Here is a 21,510-nt window from a genome sequence, read left to right as displayed (position 1 = left end):
AGCTAAAATTCCTCATTTTCCACATCATATATGAGAAATGTTATGGAGACTCTCAAAGTGGAACTTTGTACAATCTGTCGTTTTACAGTTTAATGTTAATTTCCGTGCCAACATTATAAAATATTATGCAATCAGTCTCCTTACCATTCCTCTGCATATATTTCAAAAGGAATATCTATCGGCTTGACATACATAAAAGATATCATTCATGATCTTCAAATTCCAAGAGCTAATGCTTTGAATTGCCCTTTTGACCCACAAGACAAACTAGAAAGAAACCCGTGTTTGAATTTCAGGGGGGGTTAATGATAATATATGAAACAACAATTTTGATCACATTAAGACTCATGCTAAAAAGTAAAGTCAACGATCTTCAATCCTGAAGCCTCGTATCTTTATTGCAGCATGTCTATGTGCGTCTGCGTGTGTGCGCGGAGATTAACAGTTGTAATCAGTACCTTAATTCTATGACAAATACGAATCATACCCTACCCCAACCTTAAAATCAACATAAACCATCATTTGAATGAACATCAGCAAATTCTAAATGCACATTATGGCTAAACAGCAAAAAGAAAGAAATGCTACGATCAGTGCATTAGTAACAGTGGCATTAGAAACATACCTTGTTCGTTTCACATCATCGATGTAATTGGCCCTTGACGTGCCATATAACGCACAGAGTCAACGTGCACAAGTACTTGCTGCCTCAGACAAAATCATTATTCAGCATTTAGTGTCACTAAACCAAAGAAAGGTATAACGGAAACTTCCCAGACTTGACAACAAAAAGACTTCTACAGTTCTACTATCACAACAGAAAATAGCAACAACAATACACAGCCATCATTTATTCCACAAGATCTTTCAGCTTTGCAATAACAATTGTAATGGTACCTTCATCTTGCTACGTAAACCACTTTCAGTTTATAGCATGCATGAGAACATAGGAACTTTGAGCTAATCACAAAATTACTTGTATAAGTATAATTAACTAACCAATTTTCGGTAAAAAATGGGACCATCCAACTGTCTTCCCTACAGTACCTACCTACTACCTCAACATGCATTTGCTTAGTTTTCAAGAAACTCCACAATTTGATTAGAGTAGGCTAGGGAAGAATGGAGGACCTAATGGAAAAAATAAAATAGCATATCATCCAACAACGCAGATTGCAGATAACAACAACGAGGAACCTCAACAGCAAAACTTGCATCAGCAGCAGAAAATGGTAACATTCTACCAAATTTAGGGTTTACAAATCTATTACTGACCCTTTTTCAGGTCCTTGTCATTAGAGCTAACTATGTTACTAGAGTCGTGACTTGGAGATGATTTAGCCACTAAATTTTCAGTAGAGTACTTCTTAATTCTCAAGGAAATAAGAATGCTTGACACAATTCCTAGTAGAGGAAAAAGGTACGACCAAATTTGTGATTTCTGAGAGCCAGATGCCGAAGAAACAGCAGCACCAGCCAGGCTGCCAATGGATGTGTTTTGTAAAATCATTGGCATGCATCCAATAACTGTTGGCAGCAGAAAATCCACAACAAACCGAACTTTTGTAGCAGCAAGGGCGTAATTTATAATGTAAGATGGCATCGGCGAGAACCGGGCAAGTAGGACAAACCTCCAACCATCTCGCTCAACTCCTCTTGATAGGACATTGAAGTACTTATTCTTCTGGACCCAGTCCATTGCTGAACTTGAGCTCTTGAATATTAACCTGCAAATCGCACAACATTAAAGCAGTACCTAGAACCAATCGCTGAAAACACTCAAATTTAAACTGCAACCTAATTAACAGAGCATAATCCCAACAAACTGGCACGGGGGCAATTAGAGTTGATCGGCTCAGTTGTCATATGAAGAATGTGAGGTGCTGCTTACATATTAGCACACCTCCCGTTATTTTGGTCATGCTATGAATGGTATTGATACCTCTTCAAGGTATTAATATGCATTCCCCATTGCAGCAGGGAAGTTAATTCTCTTGCGTAGGCCCTCATCTAAATCAAAATTCAAAACAAACCTGTCCTCACTCAAAATCGAACCTGATTCTCTCAACGGATGGGGTGGACAACTCAACATAAAGCTAACAATTTTAACTACATCCAATCCTCTATTACTTAGAAGCTTAGAGCCACCTCTACGGAATCATAAGTATCCCAGCATTCTCACTAAATAGTGAAAAGGGTATTAGTCATTTTGTGCTGGGGTGATTCCAATTGTAATTTTGCAATAAAGTTTTCACCGTTCACCCATCACAACAAGAAAAAGCATAAAACTTGCATAAACTTTGCTTCACAGTAATTGGAAAATGATCACTGTCCAGTGTCTAATGTCTATCAGTTACCAAATAATAGAGTGATATTCTCCATATTTAGATTAAAGGGAGACTAAGTTACCCAAATCATTTGTCAAATTGCTCAAACGAAAAGGGAAAGCATTAAAATTTGAGTAATACCTGCCAATCCAGAACGAGAGGGAAGCGCCGAGCAGCTTGGCGGCAAAGACGCAGAGGATAGCCGGGAAGAAGCCGAAGAGCATAGAAGCGGCGGCCTCGAAGAAGACGGCGTAGGGTAGGCAGAGAGCGAGAGTGAGAGTGTGGATCGCAACGTACAGTGGGATCGCCCATACTCCCAGCCGATCGGACAATTCAGAAAACACCTTGAGCAAAGCGTCCTTGTCCAACCCGTAGTGCTTGCTCAGCTCCCTCCCTGTTCCGATTATCGCCACCGCAGCTCCGACTGTCCACCACCTCTTCGCCATTTTCCTTTCTTCCCTACTCTCGTCAACTATCTCTCTCTCTGCGGGATACGGAATACTCAGATCAGTCCTGATGGGCCGGACGCAGTTTCATGAAGGCTAATGCATCATATTTGGGCCACTTTCTTTTTGGGTTTTTTGGGCTTTGGCTTCACTGTCTTCTATAATATTTTTTTTACAACACAATCTATAATCCAAGGCTTTTATGCACTAATGACGGGTTTACTTATATGCAATCGAAGTTGGAATTATTTTTATTCTTGACTTCCTTCCGCTGCTAAAACATTAGTATTGAAATAAAAGAAAGATGAACTTCGGCTTTCACTTTCATGCTACGTAGCATTAAAGGTTATGAGCATTAGATGGTCGGGATTTATAGGACCACAATAAAAGAAATAATTCAAATGAATCTATGGCATCCAATACTCGTAGCATGAAAGAATTTTCTGTTAACTTCACCTTAAAAATCATAATCCATTACCTAAAAAGTTAATAATCAAATCAAGTAAAGGAGACTAATGGATATCACTCCCATTACATTTTCCCCCATGATTCATGGCTTCCTCCCTTCCAACTTCCATGTAATTAAAAATATTTTAAGAAAAAAACCACGAGCTGGTGGTTCAGTGGTAAATGGTGAATTATGAGGCTTTCTTAAAACTAAAAATTGGAGGTCTCGAGTTCGAAATCCGCTGCTAGTGTAGAAGCCAGACTTGTGGCCAGGGGGAGGCTGAAATGTCTTTGTGAATCTTCCCGGGCCCCGAAAGGGGTGGATAATTGTGATTTGCCACCAGTTGTCCCCTTTTTTAAAATTTAAAAAAAAATATTTTAAGAATGTCATTTTTAAAAGAAAAAAAAAACATTTGATTTCTGGAAAACAATCGGAACAATTAAAATTCGCCCTTAATTATTCTCATTTTCCAATTTTATTTAATGAATGTGATATTTTTTTCATATTTAGATTTACTAAAGAGTTTCGAATTTGTATAATGTTTCGTCATGACAACGGCAAAACGGATAGAACGCACAAAGACAATTGCTTTTGAGAATAAATAGTAAATATCATCGACTGACCTTGCCTGAACAATGGCAAATGGGTGGGAGTGCTCTGGTAAACTGGTCAGGCAATTGACACCGACATGTGTCGTACTTACCAATTTGCTCGACTTGGCTTTCGGTCCTTTTCCTTGAACACCTAAGTGATGAGTACTTTTCCTTCAACTAGAACATCCGAACACGCTCGTTTCCACTCGGCTAGCCTGGTCAAAGACAGAATGATCGATCCACTTGAAGAAAAACAAATGATATTCAGCACGTTTCGTTTTATGGTTGTACTTTTGTACTGTGTTTTTCCAAAGCGGACGAGACCGGATTGGTGGATGAGATGTTGATGAAGCTTTTGTATGTGTGGTAATGCTAGTGTGCATTTGCGTGACTCAACGACAACTTCCTTCTTATTAAGCTTCAAAACAATCTCCCCGCACATAGTATTTGGTTCATTGTATCAAAAGACTTTCATGTAGAAAGTTTGACATACTGTCTGGAGATTTATACTTATTTATATTTGTAAGTTCACGTGATAAGTGTTGTAAATCATACGTCAGTAGTTTATACTTATTTATATTTATGAGTTCACGTGATAAGTATTATAAACTCATACGTAGAAATTAAAAGTATGTTCCAATCATGTGACAAGTGTTGTAAATTCGTATGTGAAAATAAGAATATATTCTGGTAATACCAAAAGCTCTTCCTTTATATATGTAAAATCAAAATAAAATAGTTGGATCCACCAAGATAACACCATGAGAAGTTGTATATTGACTCAATTTAGAAAAAATTAAAATTAAAAACCAAAATCACAATAGCAAAATTGAATTTCAATATCTCTATTGACACCCCATGTTAGTTTATTAATTATCTCTTATCTTTTCTAATATTAATTATTTGTTATGGGTGAAGGTTTCTAATGTTTAGCTGGGTCGTACTTCTTGTTCCATCAAACTTGTCGATGTATACTTTTACGCTAACAAAATGAAACAGAAGTGTTTCTTCTGGTGGGTTGAGACACCTATATTGACATTGTTTTAGTGCAAAATTCTGCACGGACAATTTTGGAAATGCAGGCTGGAACGCAGGCCTTGCCAACTTTGCTTGACTTGCAAGTTGAGGAGAGACTTTAATTATAATACAAGACAAGCGAGCTCTAAAATCATAAACATATGATGATTAAGAATTTTCATGTCATGTGAGGAGATAGATAGTTAAATATAGAGTGTTATAGACCGAGTGATACCTGAGTTTTGGTTCATTTTTAATCAAAACAGGTAAGTTTTGTTAAACTTGACATTTGCAGAGTAGTTTGTTATGTTTCATTGGTGAAAGCACCAAATTTGTAAAAAATCTATAGCGCGTGAGGAAAAGATGAAGGCATAGTAAGAGAAGCACCACCATGCAACTGATAGTTTAAGTTTGCAGCACATGATAAGATTGGAATACTTTATTTTTGTCAAATTCTCATTGACAAGCTTCTCTAAGTAAGACGAGAATGTGACAATACAAGAAAATACGTACGATTAGTAAGTTAAATAGTTAATTATTAGAGGGAGAGAAATTGGTGAGAATCGAGCCCACACTAGACTTAAATATGATTATTTTTTGTCACGACGATCAAGTGTCGCCTGCGAAAGTAGGTAAGGTTTAAGAATTCCTTGTAGTGTGGATAGTTTATACTTCAAGCAAAGTACATCTTCAGAATTTTGTTGAAGTTTTCACAGTTGAGTGCATGCCAAATGCCAACAAAGAAACACTAATCCTTGTCGTACGCAAATTTTAATTCTAAGTTATATGGAGGTAGCTGAAAGGGGAATCCACAATCCAGCAGTGTGTTGGTTAAAGTAATACTCCTCTGGATACAAATTTGAACAAGCGTGCATATATTTTTATCGAAGTGCTACCATTTTCTTAAAATATTGTCTAACCATGTGTACGTCGCATATATATTTATGAAGTAAGTGCGATATTTTATTGATAACCAACGCATTACATAAGATCATAGCTGAGGAGGTCCTGAATGAGATCAGGAGGATCCTCTAACCATACAAATTCATTACCAATGGAAATGGCAAACTTAGCTAATCTATGGGCAACTCCATTATAAGTTCTTGGCACATGCACAAACTGGACCGGAGAAACCAACTCCGCCACAGACCTGACATCCTCCGCTAGCAAACCAAACTCGAACAAACCCCAGAAATAGTTGTTGATAGCAGCAATAGGAAGCGTAGAATCACTCTCCACAACAACCCAAACTGATAAGATGTAGTCGTTTGAATTTAACACGTGATAATCTCTTCTGACTACAAATGTTTATAAAAATCATTTTTGAACTCTAATGCAAGCATAAAATTAGCCGATGTGGGATTATACTCAAAGGAGGATTCTCTCCCTTTTTTCTTATTTTATTTGAATGGTTACGATTAAGTCATGTTAATATCTTATTTTGATTTTTTAATATAGACAATAAGACAAAAGACAAAGTGTGAGAGGAGGTGAGGGGAGGTGATGAGAATAGCAGGAGATAAAATCCTATTCCATTACACACTCTACAATCTGCACAGATATTAAAAGTAAACTTTTTAGTCAAAATGGTCATGAGATTTAAAATTGATAAAAGTTATCCCTGAGTTTGGGGAGGTGATGAGAATAGCAGGAGATAAAATCCTATTCCATTACACTCTCTACAATCTGCACATATATTAAAAGTAAACTTTTTAGTCAAAATGGTCATGAAATTTAAAATTGATAAAAGTTATTCTTGAGTTTGTTCACCATCAATCGTTTTGGTCATTCCGTACAAATAAACTTTTTAGTCAAAATGGTCATGAGATTTAAAATTGATAAAAGTTATTCTTGAGTTTGTTCACCATCAATCGTTTTGGTCATTTCGTACAAAAATCTCCATTAAACAATGATAAAATGATAAAAAAAAAATACCCTCAATTTTTGCTCAAATCATTTTGGCTAAGTATTTTTGTCATTTTGGTCCAAATTTATCACAATTTATCATAAAGGACCAAAATGATTGGTGGTGGACGAAGTCAGAGACCATTTTTTATTGATTTTTAATTTTAGAGACCAAAGTGAGGAGTTATGTCAATCTCAATGACCAAATTTGTAAACGAAATGTTGTGTCGCTAATAGGAAATAAACACGTGAATCAACATTTAAGTAATAATTCAATCATCAACGTCCATATCACTTGGTTTACAAAATTTGGTTTAAAAATTTAGTCTCCCTAACATTATCTAAAATATAATATTTAAAGATACGCACAAGAGAGATGCTAAAGAGACACTCTTAAAAGTGGAACTCTCCATGAACTATTGGTTATCTCATATTTTTGGCACAATTGACTAATACAAATGGGGAAAGGGATCCTATCCGGATCCCTTCCTCCAAATCCACCAAGTTTAGAGATTCAAACTGCTGAAATTTGATCCAATGGTTCAGATCTCCAGACTTGATGGATTAGGAAAGAAGTGATCCAGAAAGGATCCCTTTCCTACAAATGGGACCAATCAAGACCAAATAGGCCAATCAGAAAAGCGGAAATATTATTTCAATTCATTATTAGATAGAATAAGAATCTTAAGATCATGGAAGTTGGGAATGGTAGTGTGTGCGTCACGTCTTGGGTGTTGTTACTCTTACGTCCACCGGGAAATGCATTCTCCTCTCCTCTCACCCTTCCCTTATACCATGCAAAGCATAAAGCACCAGTCCCACAGAAATTACGGATATATTCTTTTTCTCGTACTCAACAAAAAATATATAAAATAAAGATTTCAATATTTGGTACTCTAGTCTTGGTTTCTTATTTCAACGCAAGAATATTCTAAACTAATACTCTTATCTTATCCACGAAAAGAAAATAAAAAATAAAAACACACATTGTGTTGACCAACTTACTACGGACTGAAATTCGTAGATGACGCACGTCGAACCGTATGTATACATCTTCGTTCCTTTTCTCTCTATAATAATTTTATGTGCTCATCCGGCTCTTCTGACTACAATAAGTTGGTGTTCCCTCTCATGCATATCGTGCCAAATATAAGGATAAAATTATGAATCGAGCATGGCCGCATATGGAATAGTATAGAGCATATCCTGCCAAATTACTATTTAGTATCTACACTAAATTATTTTTCTCAAAGCCGATTATTTTGCAAGTAGTCCCTTAATACATTAGTGAAAAGATGTTGAGCTTTTATACGACGGTGTGAGTTCAAACTCTGTCATTAATTAATCTAACATTTAATCTTATAAAATCTACCTTGACCAAAAAAAAAAAAACCGATTTATTCAATACAAAAAAATGTGAGTAATTTAAGAGGCAAATTAATAAAAATGATTTGAAAATTTGAGTTTTAACGATAACGATAAAATAAGGGTAAATTGAATGGTACCAAGATTGATTTTTTAATGTAAAAATATGATTTTCGTTAAAATGAACAGTACCGAAATTTTTCGTTAAAGTTCTTTAATTTAAGGGTGGGGTTTGGAGTTTGGACCGCATATTATTTCATAAATAAAAGGCGGGATCTGGGATTTAAAAACTAGGCCTCAATTGGCGTTCGAGAAGAAATTGCAGTCAAACCAAAGTGTCAAACTTTCAAATTAAAAATAAATAAAAGTAGAAAGCAAAGCTTTACCCGGGTCTATTGCGTCCCCACCCCCTCCTCCTCTTCTCTCTCTCTCTCTCCCTCTCCCTCTCTCCCTCCCCCCAGTCTTCAGTCCTCTAAAATCCAAGCTGTCTAATTGGAAAACTTGTACGAATGCACTCGTGCCATTTCGTGTTAATGATTGAACGTTATATGAATGAAAATTTATATATATTTTTGTATCTTAGGACAGAAGCTAAAATAAGGATTACTCCTCACTTGAACCGTATATATTCTGAATATCTAATGTTTGAAATGTCTTCGATATGGTTGATATTTCTGTGAAAATATAAAAAAATCGGATAAATATATAAAAAGTGGAGTGAAATTTAGACTTCACCCATATTACAGAAACTCTTAAATTCCGGCTAAATCCGATAGATTTTGTCGATATTTCCATCATATAAGTAAATATCAACAAATTGTCAGATAACATTCCTTAAAGATTTACTTTAAATTTCATGTTTTTGAGCAAATTTTCATTATTTCCATCGAGAATAACTAATATCGATATATCTGTCGATACTTTCACAAATTTACATATTTATATTTCCACTGATATTGATTTTTAAACATTGCCTACAGCTTAATCAAGATATACTTTCTCTCTACATTTAGTTCTAAATTTCCTTTGGATGATTTTGGATTAAATTAAAATAATGTTGGAATTAAAATAAACCATAATATATTTTACTATTGTATAGAGACATGTACACATTCCATTCAAACCCATATAGTCTTGTTTCCATTAAAAATTATATATAAACTCCAAGAAACCCCCCTCATATCTTGTTAGCTTCTAATCAATTTTCTCAGCCCCACACACCATACCCAAAAGCCACAACCCTTTTCGCTCCCTCACTAATTTAATCAAACACCTTATCATCATCCATCTTTCTGCAATCAACGTATATGCTCAAAGTTCCCAACCAATTACATCTCTCCGATCTCACTCATTGACAAATGAAGTTGCGGTTCTTCGCACACCAAATGGTGCCGTGGTGCTTCCAATTAATGGGCAGACACCACATATCTCGCGCGCAGGCTCCGTTCCAAAGACCAAGCCCGCCCGATCGGCACCATCAAGCTCGTCAAATCGGACGGGCTTGTGTTGGTCTACCACCAACCAATCCACGTTTCGGAAGTCATGACGGAGTTTCCGAAACACCAAGTGTGCCGGTCCGATACGTTTTACATCGGGCAGAAGATCCCGGCACTGTCGGAGGACGACCAGCTCCAGCTCGGCCACAAGTACTTTCTCCTCCCCCAGCAGTTTTTCCAATCCGTACTTTCGTTCGTCACCATTGCTTCCTTCAGCAACACCAAAGACTCGTCGAGAAACGCATTTCTTAGAAAGGCCGCGAGCTGCGAGCCGTTCGATATACAGAAAACACCTTCTGGATGTTTGAGAATACGCGTTTCGGATGAGTTTATATCGCAGCTGCTGGAGGAAAAGAAGTTCAATGAGGAGGAGGACACGGCGACGACGAAGGCCAAGAGCAGGGTCTGCACGACGGCTCAGCTGCAGAAAGACTACACGCAACTTGTTGGGTCGCGGCAGTGGAAGCCAAGGCTCGAACCCATCAGAGAGGTTCGGGAGAAGAGAAGAAAGCTTTCTTCTTTTGGGATGAGAAGATCTTGCAAGAAGAAATCTCAGGTGAATTCATCCAAGGCTTCTCAGAAGCAAAAGAGTAGTTCTGCTAATGGTTCTTCCAAAGCCAAGATCAAGATTAAATCATCAAGAAAATGATGATTAGTGCAGTTTTAATTGATGATTTGTTAGGATTTAGATGTCAATTAGGAGGCCCTCTTTTGATTTTCATTGGATTGAAGTGAATATACTGATTAGTAAATACATGACTGTTTTCATGCTTCTTTCTTAATACAATTACTTTCTAATTGCACCCTTTGCCTAATGATCATCATCTTTTTGCTAATCATATTAAAATTAAATTCTTCTTCTTTATTTTCTCAAGTGTCACTAGTCCGTGGAAATGATCTTCGCACATGTCAAATTATTTCTCTTCATTAATTCTCTTTCGAATATTCGATGCAGGATTTACTTCAATCTTTAGATGCTTGTCTGTCATCGAAGTATATCTTCGTATTCTTATAATACTCGACAATCGACATATAATTCATATTTTCGGTTGTATATTAGTTTCTCTCCTACCACATCAGTTGGTTTTTTGATGTGAATCTAATTCTGCTAAGTACAAAATAAACCCAAGTTGGAGGAGCTTGGGTTGCGCAGATTTTCCAGAAATGTAATGGGAGATGGGTTGGTAGGGTTGAGCGGTGCTGGCGCGTGGGTGGGTTTGGCAGAGTTGGACTGGCTGGCCTAGGTGACGAACTGGCAGTGACAACTTTAACTTGGTTGTTTAAGATTTTTGAGATAATTGGGATATCGACAAATTAGCAGTCAAAATGGGTAACCTAGCTTTCTATCTACTCGTTTGGAAATTGGAAATTGGAAATAAATTTACAATTGCATTGCATGAATGAGAATGACGTGATTTGCATACCAATCCTTGATTTGCAACGTGAACCAATGGGAGAAAATCTAGCTGATATGCATCCGCGTCGTTTATGAGAATATTTTTGCTCATTACAAATAATGGTGATTCTTATTACTTTATTTATTTCAAGATTTATGCAACAAAATAAACATAAATCTTAAAATTTAAGATTATCAAATAATAATAAATATAGTAATAAACATTACTACCTTTGATAATGGTGAGCAAAAATACACCTGTTATTTATAAGAGAAGGACGTTGACTACTTTGACTGAGACGCCACGTGTAACTCAATTTATCATGTCCATGTAAGTTGTTTTTATATACAAGACACCTCTTATAAAAACATAAGATTTTTAGGGTTTGAATCTAATGTTTTTAACTCAAAAACAATTTTTGAGTCTAAAGTCAATAATTCTTGTTTGGTATGACTATTTTTAAAAAGTGAACGCAAAACTAACTTAAAAAACTTAGCTTGCTTATAGAAAAACATAAAAAAGTCGGTTTTTAAACTCATTTCTCTCTCATTTTTTCTTTCTATCTTATCTCTTCCTATTTTTTTTATTTTTTTGTTAAATAAATAATATATTAAAAGGGCAAAAGCCCAAAGAGAACAACAACTGAAAGCTGGGCAAAGAAGAAAATTCAAGGCACCAGCAAACAAAAGGGAAAGCCTAAAAACCAAAGCCTAATCCACGTAGGGAAAGGCAACAAACAACTTAGAGACTAAGGAGCAACAACATTCCAGTTATGGAAGACCCCTATGTTAATGGTGGAAGGTTAACTTTCAAAGTACACAATCGACACCGAATCATATTGGTGATCAACTAAAAAATTGTAGTAGGAGGTTTCTTGCAGTTGTTGAAGATGCGGTTATTCCGCTCACACCATATGCAGTAAACAGTAACTGCCAGTGAAAGTTTTCTATTATGATTTTTCTCTCACCTCTCACCTCTCACCTCTTCTTTTTTTCTCCGCTCTCTCATCCGATCATTTCCTTCTTTCTCTTCCAATATGTTATGACTCGCTCTCCCTTTCTTATTTCTTTAATTGTTAAGATTTAAAAATAATTTTGAACAAGTTTTTGGGTCTTATAAAAAACTGTTATTAAGAAATGGTTTTAAGAATTTTTTTTGAAGAAATTTTTTGAGTAGGCTTATATTTTTCTATCTTACTTAAGAATGAAATTCGATAATGCTCAGCCTAATTTTACCAGTGTAAGAGCTTCCTGAATAGACACCTTTATGCAAAATTTTATCGTGCTAACCTTAAATTTGTTAGGCATGTCTTTCAAAGACAATTATTTGTATTTTAAGTCTTACACGAGGTGAGCCCAACCTAGTCTGATCTTACTTAAAAGTTTCCTTAATATGATAGCCCTATCGAAATTTCTATAATGTCAATATGCACCAACAACTCACTCTAAGTCTTAAGGGTTCCTCATATAAATACATAAACTCCTTTGTATTTTTGGCAGTCTCACCTAGTGAAAGAGCTGCCCTAATATGGTAAGCCCTATCGAAATTTCTCTTGCACCAATAATTCACACTAAATTTGTAAGGCACCTCTTGTAAAGACATGAAATTCTATATTTTTTTTGTTGTCTCACCCAACATAAGAGCTACCCTAAACTGATAGTTGTACCAAAATTTCTCTAGGATTAATAGACATAAGTAGCTCACCATAAATATGTAGGGATCATCTTAGTTTCACTCAATATAATGAGAAATTCTTCCATCCAACACCTGGAGATGGTGGGCCATGAGGTTGTTGTAAGAGGGGTGGGATTTAGATGCAAGGTAGTGGTGGGTCATGGGTTTTTATTTTATTTTATTTTTTTTGTTTGGACCGAACAAGGGCGGTCTTGAAGGTAGTTGGAATAGGCGGCTAACTAGGCACGCCAATTCGGAGGGGCCAACGTTGAGAGTTGTATGTTAAAATAAGAAGTTTAGAGACTTTGAGTCTTCGTCTAAAGACAATAGCCTATAAAGCTGAGCAACAACATTTGTAGGATTTAATTGTTTTGTATAGTTAGTTGAATAAAAAACTATATCACAAGAAAGATTGAACGAGTTAGCTATTTTATTAGTTAAAAAATTAGATTTGTTGGGGGACTTTTAGGTCGAGGTGGACTTAGGCTTTGAGAACGTCCTATTGTCGCCCTTCGTGCAGACTTGTACCAAGTCTCGGGATATCTCGAAAGAGTTAGCTTGTCTTAGGAAATACTCATGGTAGCATTAACGACTCGAAGATAACATGATTGATCAAGATAATGACTTGCTCAATTGAAGCGTGGTGTGGAAGTTAGAAGATTATCAATTTACATGAGACAGCAGGGGTTTGCATGGTTGCATGGCATTCTTAGCTGCATGCTTTGGGCTTTCCTAGGGTGATAGTAAGGCTTCTAATGGCTGAGATATTCAATGGAAGGTTGTGGAAATTACTAAGGTTGCATGAATGATGATACTAGAGGCTTGGAGTATGTTTCTGGGCTAGATGAAACTCTCTGGGCTTATTTCCTAGGTGGTTCTCTCCTTGCATTCACTCTCTGTGCTACCATATATGTCTTGTCCCACTCTGTAATGGTTTCTCCCTCCTTATGTAAGTGAAGGGTTTTTCTCTAGGCTTCAAGGAAATCTCTCATATTATTCCCCTTTTGGTGTAAGATAGCTGCATTGTTGAGACCTCTAGTTTGCTTCTTCAAAAGGCGCGGCTTTCGTCATGCGCCACTTCTAGTAGCACGCTTCATGGCTTTCACACGTTATTTGTTTGTGTAGGCCGAGAAGGAAAAATCAACATTAAATGCCTAACTTGCTGGGCTTAACATGCATGTAACGCAGGAATCTAGTTCAGTACCAACTAAGGGGGTTGGCTTGCTAGGGAAATGGGTAAACTAGGCTAGTTCTCTCTTAATGTTGCCTGCGTGAAATGCAAAGGGTATGAGCTTGGATCTCTCGGCCCCCAAGCAGCTCAAAGTCTTCCATGTCCCTGATTCCACGTAGGCCCGATAACCTTCTATAACCATTCACACCACAATCCACTTGACAAACCCCGAATATGTGACTTAAGCTTAGCATGAATAGTGACTGAGGAAGCATGGTGTGATGAATAGGCATGAGCATAGTGTGAATATTTGGCTTAATCACCGTGGCATTGCATGTTGGTAAATATATTCCTCGTCTATCTCGTGCCTTAGCATGTGTTTGAGCTTGAATGTAGGCTTTGCATGACAATTGGGCCTTAAAACTTGGTTGAATTGGTGTGTGACATTTTTTGGCCCCAACAAGATTATGTAAACTTAATTAGTACATTTGTGTCTAAAAATACAAGACGTGTAATATTTAAGTAATGTTTCTATATCTTTTCGTTCTTTTGATATTAATTTTTAATGTTATTTGATGTAGTAATAGACATTTTATATGTATTCAGACTTACCTACGACTCTTAATTTCTTAAGATCGCCTCTGAACAGGACGAATGAAGTGATTTGAATACCTGCCTGACCTAAGAATCTTTACAACATAAAAGCTAATCTAATCAAATTAGACAACCTGTCGAAAATTCTCAATTGCCAATAGGTAGTGAGAAGCACACAACATCTACCACCTGAGCCAATGCCAATATCCATCATCTAATTGCTAGCCTTACCAGTGAGAGATTTGTCAGTGTGATCGATACACTGAGTGGTACACCATGTGTCACTATATAAATGGTGGGATATGTGTGTTAAATGGTTAATAACTCAAAAAAAAAAAAAAAATTCCCACCACTTATATAAAAACACATGGTGTACCACCTACATTCCCGTCATAATGAAAATTTCTCTTACCAGCAAGTGTTGGAAAAATAGGGTCTAATTGCTATATTAAATCAAATGAAAAATCAAGAAATAATTCATGCAATTATATATATCACAATAATGCATGGAGTAACCAATGTTAAATGAACATGATATAATGAATTAGAAAAACCTAGAAAATACGGTCGAGCAAGTGTTGGACACTTTGTCCTTAAGACAAGTTTACGCCCCACTACGGTGCTCATGGTTGATTAATGCATATCTCCCAAGATACAATGACCATGTCCTGTGTAATAGTAGCACTTCAAATCACAAGGCTCCATGAATCACGATTGTGTTGAAAACTCTCTTATATGAACTCAATGTAACTCTCTAATATTTAGTACACTCTATGTATGATTATGTAAAACAATGAAAAGTTCTTTTGGTGATTATAGGGGCTTCCCTATTTATAGAATGCGAGATACTTCTTTAGAAAACATGTAACTATTCATGAAGAGTCAAAAGTTGCAACACTTCATTTAAGTAGACATATCTTTCTACCAAAAGGATTCACTTCTAATTTCCATTCAATTAATAAATTTAATATAATAATAATATTATTAAATTTTCCAACAATCCCCTCATGAATGGAAATTGACTCCGATACCGTGCAAATGACAATGGAGACACTAGAGAGGAATTCAGTAGGAAAAGTACTGCATCGGGATATGTGGCTTTTGGCTTTGAACCTTCCGTAGTGAATTAGTATCGGATTTACTTGGCTAATCAGTGAATGCGATGTCTTGAACTGTTCAACCGTTTGTGTAAACCAACACAATAGTAATCACACAATACCCTTCTAGACACCCCGTGGTTGCTCGATTGTATTCATTTTGGCCCTCAACAATTCTTGGTTTCTCATGAGTGCTTTTAGAGAACTAAGCCCTTCAAAAAATTCTCACAGGAACGGCCCCATTCCTCACTCAAGATAGGTGACTTCCCATTAAGAGTATCCTGCAATACCCTACTTGTTATTTCCAAGTATAGGAATCATTAAAAGCAAAGCTTATCCTAAATAAGCTGCAGATAACACTGTTTCATCATAGGACATGGGTATAAGATTATCTCCACAGTGCTCCCATTGAATCATCCACAATTCAGTTGTCTCTTTGAACCTAGATCATTGGGATCTTCAGTCAACTAGGTTGGGTTGCTACTATGGCGATTCTTAGGACTTAGGCTTTTAACCCATTCCCCTCGATGATACAACTTACTCTCTTGTCAAACCTTTAAAAATTGGTACCACTAGGTTGACTACTCATTATATGGCCATCACAAACTTTATATCCATACATGGAAATTATTTCTTTGAGAGTCGTTGTTTCCAACGTAATTTCTCCAAACATGTATTTTGAACTTGATAAGTAATTTGCTAACACTTGGGTAAAATCCCCCACATTTAAGGTATTTGCTAGAAGATCTCCAACCTTTCAATACCTTAAAACTTCAATTATAAGAGATAATCGTTATCTCTTTCTAGACGCAAATAACTTTTACATTCTTTTTATGTATATCCTACTTCCCAAAAATAGCTAAGCCACCCCGACAATTCCCTCACATTGTGGTTGCTATTTAATGCTATCAATTTCTCATTTTTCATGAAATAGGAACCTATGAAGATATATATATATATATATATATATATATATATATATATATGTTCACTTGGTTTATTTTCATTTATCAGGCCTACAAACCCTCACTAGAACTTTCCTAGGAGAAACATTGCTAGCACTTTTTGTTTTTAGCCTTTAAACTTTCAAACTTCTCATGCTAGAACCAATTATGTCTAATGTGCCTTCCAATGAGAAAACATGTCTTGAGTTGTTATCACTCGCATTGCAATTTCATTGGACTTAGTATGATTCATAGCGGATCTTCTAAAGCATGCCATATATATATCACTGCATAATCTGCATCTATTCCTTTAACCGGCACAACTCTTATGATAAAAGAGTCGACCCTTTTCATTTGAAAGTGCATATTAATTTCGGTTCTCTTATTCAACCGCAATACATCAGCTGCATAGTTGAACAGGTAGCCATTTCCTTAATGGCAACTGACATGCCTCGAGAGAAACTGCCATGATCTGCGTCTCACCCACTTGGCTTCAAAGTATGGGACATACACAAAGGTAGGAAATTGAACAAAGACATGTCTAGTGAAATATCTCTTCACCATATGTTTCTCCATGAATGAGAATATGCTCCATTCATGTTTTTCAAGAAACTTTCCAAGAGACTCATCTTCCCATTTGAAAGATTGTGTTCGCTCACACATATAGGAACACAAGTATGCATGCCACAAAAAATGCATTTTTATTTCTGTAGTCCAAGACGCACCACCATTTACATCTTTGCTTTTACGGTAAAGAAAATATCAGCAATTGCTATAATATGGCTTTTCGCATATACAACAAAGCCAACTAATCGATACCACTCAAACGACATCATCGATCTTTTCTATTTTTCCAAAGTTTTTGGAAAGAGGGAATCCCTTTCCTTCACATATTTGTTCGAATTAAAACAGTTTGGACTTGACAAAAAGATGCAATTTCCAGCCATGTAGACAAATACATTATGCAAAGATGCATATATACATCATAAGGGTTCACAGGTCAAAACAGTTCTACAAAGAAATGTAAGTCATATGTTTAAATAAATTACGTGTCAAAACTAACATTGCAAAATGACATTTTAGAGAACAAACGTACATACAATATTCATTACCTTTCATGAGTCTAAGACACAAGCATCGTTCCACTTTCCAAAGTGTACTCACAGGGACTAAAAGCAAATGAAGAAAATATACACAAATATATATTCCTATAATCCAATGTGAAAATTAAGCAACTATAGAACACTCTAATGACCTACCTACGCACGCATGTATCTAAATCGTGAGACAGATATTCAATTGATTTTCAAGACCAAAAGTATAGCAATCAAACCTATCTTGTCTTAAGATTGTTGGAAAAATAGGATCTAATTGCTATATTAAATCACATGAAAAATCAAGAAATAATTCATGCAATTATATATATCACAATAATGCATGGAGTAACTAATGTTAACTGAACATGATATAACGGATTAGAAAAACCTAGAAAATACGATTGAGGTAAGTGTTGGACACTTTATTCTTAAGACAAGTTTACGCCCTACTACGATGCTCATGGTTGATCGGCGCATGTCTCCCAAGATACAACGACCACGTCATTGTAATAGTAGCACTCCAAATCACAAGGCTCTATAAATCACGATTGTGTTGAAAACTCTCTCATGTGGACTCAATGTGACTCTCTAATATTTAGAACACTCTATATATGATTATGTAAAACAATGAAAAATTCTTTTGGTGATTATAAGGGGATTCCCTATTAGAATATGAGAAGCCTCTTTGAAAAACATGTGACTAGTCATGAAAATTTAAAAGTTGCAACACTTCATTTAAGTAGACATATCTTTCTACCAAAAGACTTCACTTCTGATTTTCATTCAATTAATAAATTTAATATAACAATATTATTATTAAATTTTCCAACAACAAGGACATGAAGTGGAGCTATGGTCAAAGTTGGCCCGGTCATCAATCTAGACTGTATATTACTTTACAAGTTTTTAGCTGGACCCCTACCTATTTTTGCCCATTCTGGACATTCAAATTATTTGACTGGGGAGTGGGTGAGGTGAATTGTTTTCTACGTACTTTCTAGAGCCCCGTGGGGGTTCCCGTGGCTATCATTTTAATGCCAGTTTACTTCCAAGACCGATATAACGGCCGTTTCCTTCAAGACTGCCAAACTCTTTGTTGACCTTCAAATATTTTTGTGTGGATCACATGCTATGCAAAGTACAATGGTTAAAATATTGTGGTATATTGGTTTGCCAAGTAGTCCACTTGCTTCAAGATTGTATTTCTAGAAATTCTACAGAAAGATACATGGACAATAGAAAGAGTTGGAACATTATTTACGTGTCAAATATATTTTTTTGAATTTTATTTTGGTCAATACTTGTTATAGGCGTGTGCGGTCTGGTTTGCCTTACCACTAATCGATTTGGTTCAATGAATTAGTTTTGTTTGTGTTTGTTCCCGAATTTACACTATTCGGTCTAATTAATTATGGACTTTAATCTAGAAGTTTAATTAGCCGAATACGAGAATGTAGGACTTAAGTTAAATTGAACTATGTTTTGGACCAAAATGAGTCAATGACATCGTAGCCACTGCATCATTGATCTTAGAAATCAAGTCAAGCCTTAAGGCTTTAAATTAAAAGGAAAACTAACAAAAAGTATAAAAAAAACTTTAGTTTTAATGAAAAATGACAAATAAATTTGCAGTGAATGGTATTAGAAAAAAAGTAAAATATAGTTTTTCGTTAAAAATGAACAATACTGAGAGTGTTTCGTTAAAACTCTCTACATTAAATGTTTGTCAAAGCGCGTGATCCAGAAACGAAGAATGCCATAATAACCTATAGAAGATCTCCGCCTGGAAAATATAAAATTGGCAAGAACCAAGGTCCGAAGAGTAAATTGATGTCCAATCCAAGGCAATCAAAGTTCATGATTCAAAGTAGAAGGTCCACGATCTTTTAAAAGAGGTCCGGAGGAGATAAGCACATGGAGAAATTCACTAAGGCAAGGATCAAGGCGAATCGATCCGAACATGGATGAACATTACAAAATAAGTTGATTTCGCATACATCATATCTCAAGATTAGAGTGGCTGCGGAAGAAAGTTTTTCAAATGAGCAAGACTCAGAGGCCAGACAAATGATCGATCATGGGCTAATGTTGCCCTATAAATACAAGATTAGAATAAGTGAAGAGGATCCCTGATCAAACACAACTAGTCTTTTACATTCTCTTCAATTCCTAATCCTAGGTTTAGTGTGATGTAGTTCATAGTCTAGTTTTTACTTTTTCGTTTTAGTTTATTTTTAATTGCACTAGTCTAATCTATTTTTTTGACACACTCGGTGAGACAATCTATATGAACAACTAATATGGATCAAAATATCCACATCAGCTGATAGATTTGCAAATCCCACATTTTGCAAATCCCACTTTGAAAATGTGCAAAAATTTCTTCTGTGTTTTTAATAAATTATTTCTGTGTGAAGCTGTGATTTATAAAAATGAAAAATGACTTATTCCTAAAAACTTAGAAAAGAGTAGTAACCTGATTGTAGTTTACACTAATGTTTGCTTTCATTCATGTATTTAAACATATACATACATATACATATATATATATATATATATATATATGTATAGTGGTGTGTTATTCACATACTCATTTTTACTTCTCACACATCTTTTTAATTTTGGACCATCGGATCGGATGGATTGAAGAATATCAAAGAAAAAATTTAACAATAGGTGTGTGAGAAGTTAAAAGAGGTGTGTGGATAACACAACCCTATATATAATGTGTTAAGATTCAGAGACACGTTTTTAACATATAGTTTGACACACATTTTTTGAAGTTCACTTCATAATGTAGTTGAACAATCTAACCATCTATATTTTATATCTTATCTCAAATATCACGTCTCACAAATCACACAAATCCGAAACCATGAATAAAGCACTTCGACCAAAGGTGTCGTTTCTTTATTAGGACTTGAGACCTGACAACAAGCACGACATGTCGTTGATATTTGACCAAACTTAACTGCTCAAAGGAAAGCCTATCTTCTCCGGAAAAAGAAACTCCTCCTCGATAACTGCGCTCCAATCCGTACGGGCGATGCTGAATTAGGTGCGACTGAACTGAAAATGGAAGCCCTTCCATCCGCCCAAATCCAGCGCTTGATCGTCACCGAGAACCCAATCAACACCGCCCGCTACAAGCACTCCCGAAATGCTAAACCCACCACGAAGGTGTTCGACAAAATGCCCCACTCAGACACCTTCGCATGGAACAGACTTATCCAGACCCATATCGCCAATGCCTGACTTCCACCACGCCCTCGCCACTTACCACCAAATGCTCGTCCGCGGCGTTCGCCCCGACAGACACACTCTCCCTCGCGTCTTGTCTGCCTCTCGCCTTTCGGCTGATCTCTCCCTCGGCAAGCAACTCCATGCCCACGCTCACAAGCTCGGCTGCTCGAGTGACCGGTACGTGGTTGCTGCTCTCATTGAATTGTACGGTCGTCTCGACAGCGCGGACTCCGCGAAAGGGCTGTTTGACAAGTCCCTGGTTAAGGACTCTGTTTCATGGACAATGCTGACCAGACTGTACATTGCGGAAGGTAAACCCGGCAAGGCGGTTCATGTGTTTGAGAGAATGGTGGAGTCCGGAGCACAGATAGATTCTGTGGCTGTGGCGACGGCGGCTGGTGCCTGTGGCATGTTGAGATCGTTGATTGACGGAATAAAAGTCCACAGGGTTGCCAAGGAACGTGGATTGGAGTATGATGTGTTGGTGAGCAATACCCTCTTGAAAATGTACATGGACTCTGGCTGTGTCGACGAAGCTTGGGCAGTTTTCAATCAAATGCCGGAGAAAGATGTCATTTCTTGGACAGAAATGATTCATGCCAATGTGAAGAGGGGAGGCTTCAATGACGGGTCTCAAGCTGTTTAGGCAGATGATTGGAGACGGGGTGAAACCTGATCCGCTCTCGGTCTCTAGTG

General features: G+C 36.6%; 3 protein-coding genes across 5 annotated transcripts; 2 read left to right on the top strand and 1 right to left on the bottom strand.

Annotated features, from left to right (window-relative positions):
* Positions 1–220: 220 nt before the first annotated feature.
* LOC103944735 lies at positions 221–4,202 on the bottom strand. 3 transcript variants are annotated; one of them, XM_048571438.1, is made up of 5 exons: positions 3,845–4,201; positions 2,469–2,811; positions 1,632–1,727; positions 626–704; positions 221–267 (listed from the first exon to the last, which is right to left on the bottom strand). In XM_048571438.1, exons 2-4 carry the CDS (start codon positions 2,771–2,773, stop codon positions 641–643), a joined length of 465 nt encoding a protein of 154 aa, XP_048427395.1. In that variant the 5' UTR covers positions 2,774–2,811; positions 3,845–4,201; the 3' UTR covers positions 221–267; positions 626–640. The 3 variants fall into 3 exon arrangements, with proteins under 3 accessions (XP_048427395.1, XP_048427394.1, XP_048427393.1); XM_048571437.1 differs by lacking the exon at positions 221–267 and adding an exon at positions 269–419; XM_048571436.1 differs by lacking the exons at positions 221–267; positions 626–704 and having other exon boundaries at positions 1,196–1,727; positions 3,845–4,202.
* Positions 4,203–9,643: 5,441 nt separating this feature from the next.
* Positions 9,644–10,246, top strand: LOC103944736. The gene has a single exon (XM_009355209.3). The coding sequence runs from the start codon at positions 9,644–9,646 to the stop codon at positions 10,244–10,246; it is 603 nt and encodes a 200-aa protein (XP_009353484.2).
* Positions 10,247–20,818: 10,572 nt separating this feature from the next.
* LOC125471409 (pentatricopeptide repeat-containing protein At4g25270, chloroplastic-like) lies at positions 20,819–21,460 on the top strand. The gene has a single exon (XM_048571733.1). It carries the CDS (start codon positions 20,819–20,821, stop codon positions 21,458–21,460), a length of 642 nt encoding a protein of 213 aa, XP_048427690.1.
* Positions 21,461–21,510: the final 50 nt, after the last annotated feature.

Source organism: the organism of the source record quoted next, unplaced genomic scaffold, assembly GCF_019419815.1.
Source record: "Pyrus x bretschneideri cultivar Hongxiangsu unplaced genomic scaffold, Pyrus_bretschneideri_v1 Contig6, whole genome shotgun sequence".
Taxonomy (NCBI): domain Eukaryota; kingdom Viridiplantae; phylum Streptophyta; class Magnoliopsida; order Rosales; family Rosaceae; genus Pyrus; species Pyrus x bretschneideri.
The sequence above is the reverse complement of the archived record's forward strand: the minus strand, read 5'-3'. Positions and strand labels throughout refer to the sequence as shown.

Excerpts from the sequence above, each read along its gene's own strand:
- LOC103944735 (XM_048571436.1), bottom strand. The coding sequence starts at position 2,773 with ATGGCGAAGAGGTGGTGGACAGTCGGAGCTGCGGTGGCGATAATCGGA. Across the intron at positions 1,728-2,468 it reads CTCTCGTTCTGGATTGGCAG|GTTAATATTCAAGAGCTCAA; the intron begins GTATTACTCAAA and ends TGCGATTTGCAG.
- LOC103944736 (XM_009355209.3), top strand. The coding sequence starts at position 9,644 with ATGACGGAGTTTCCGAAACACCAAGTGTGCCGGTCCGATACGTTTTAC.
- LOC125471409 (XM_048571733.1), top strand. The coding sequence starts at position 20,819 with ATGCCTGACTTCCACCACGCCCTCGCCACTTACCACCAAATGCTCGTC.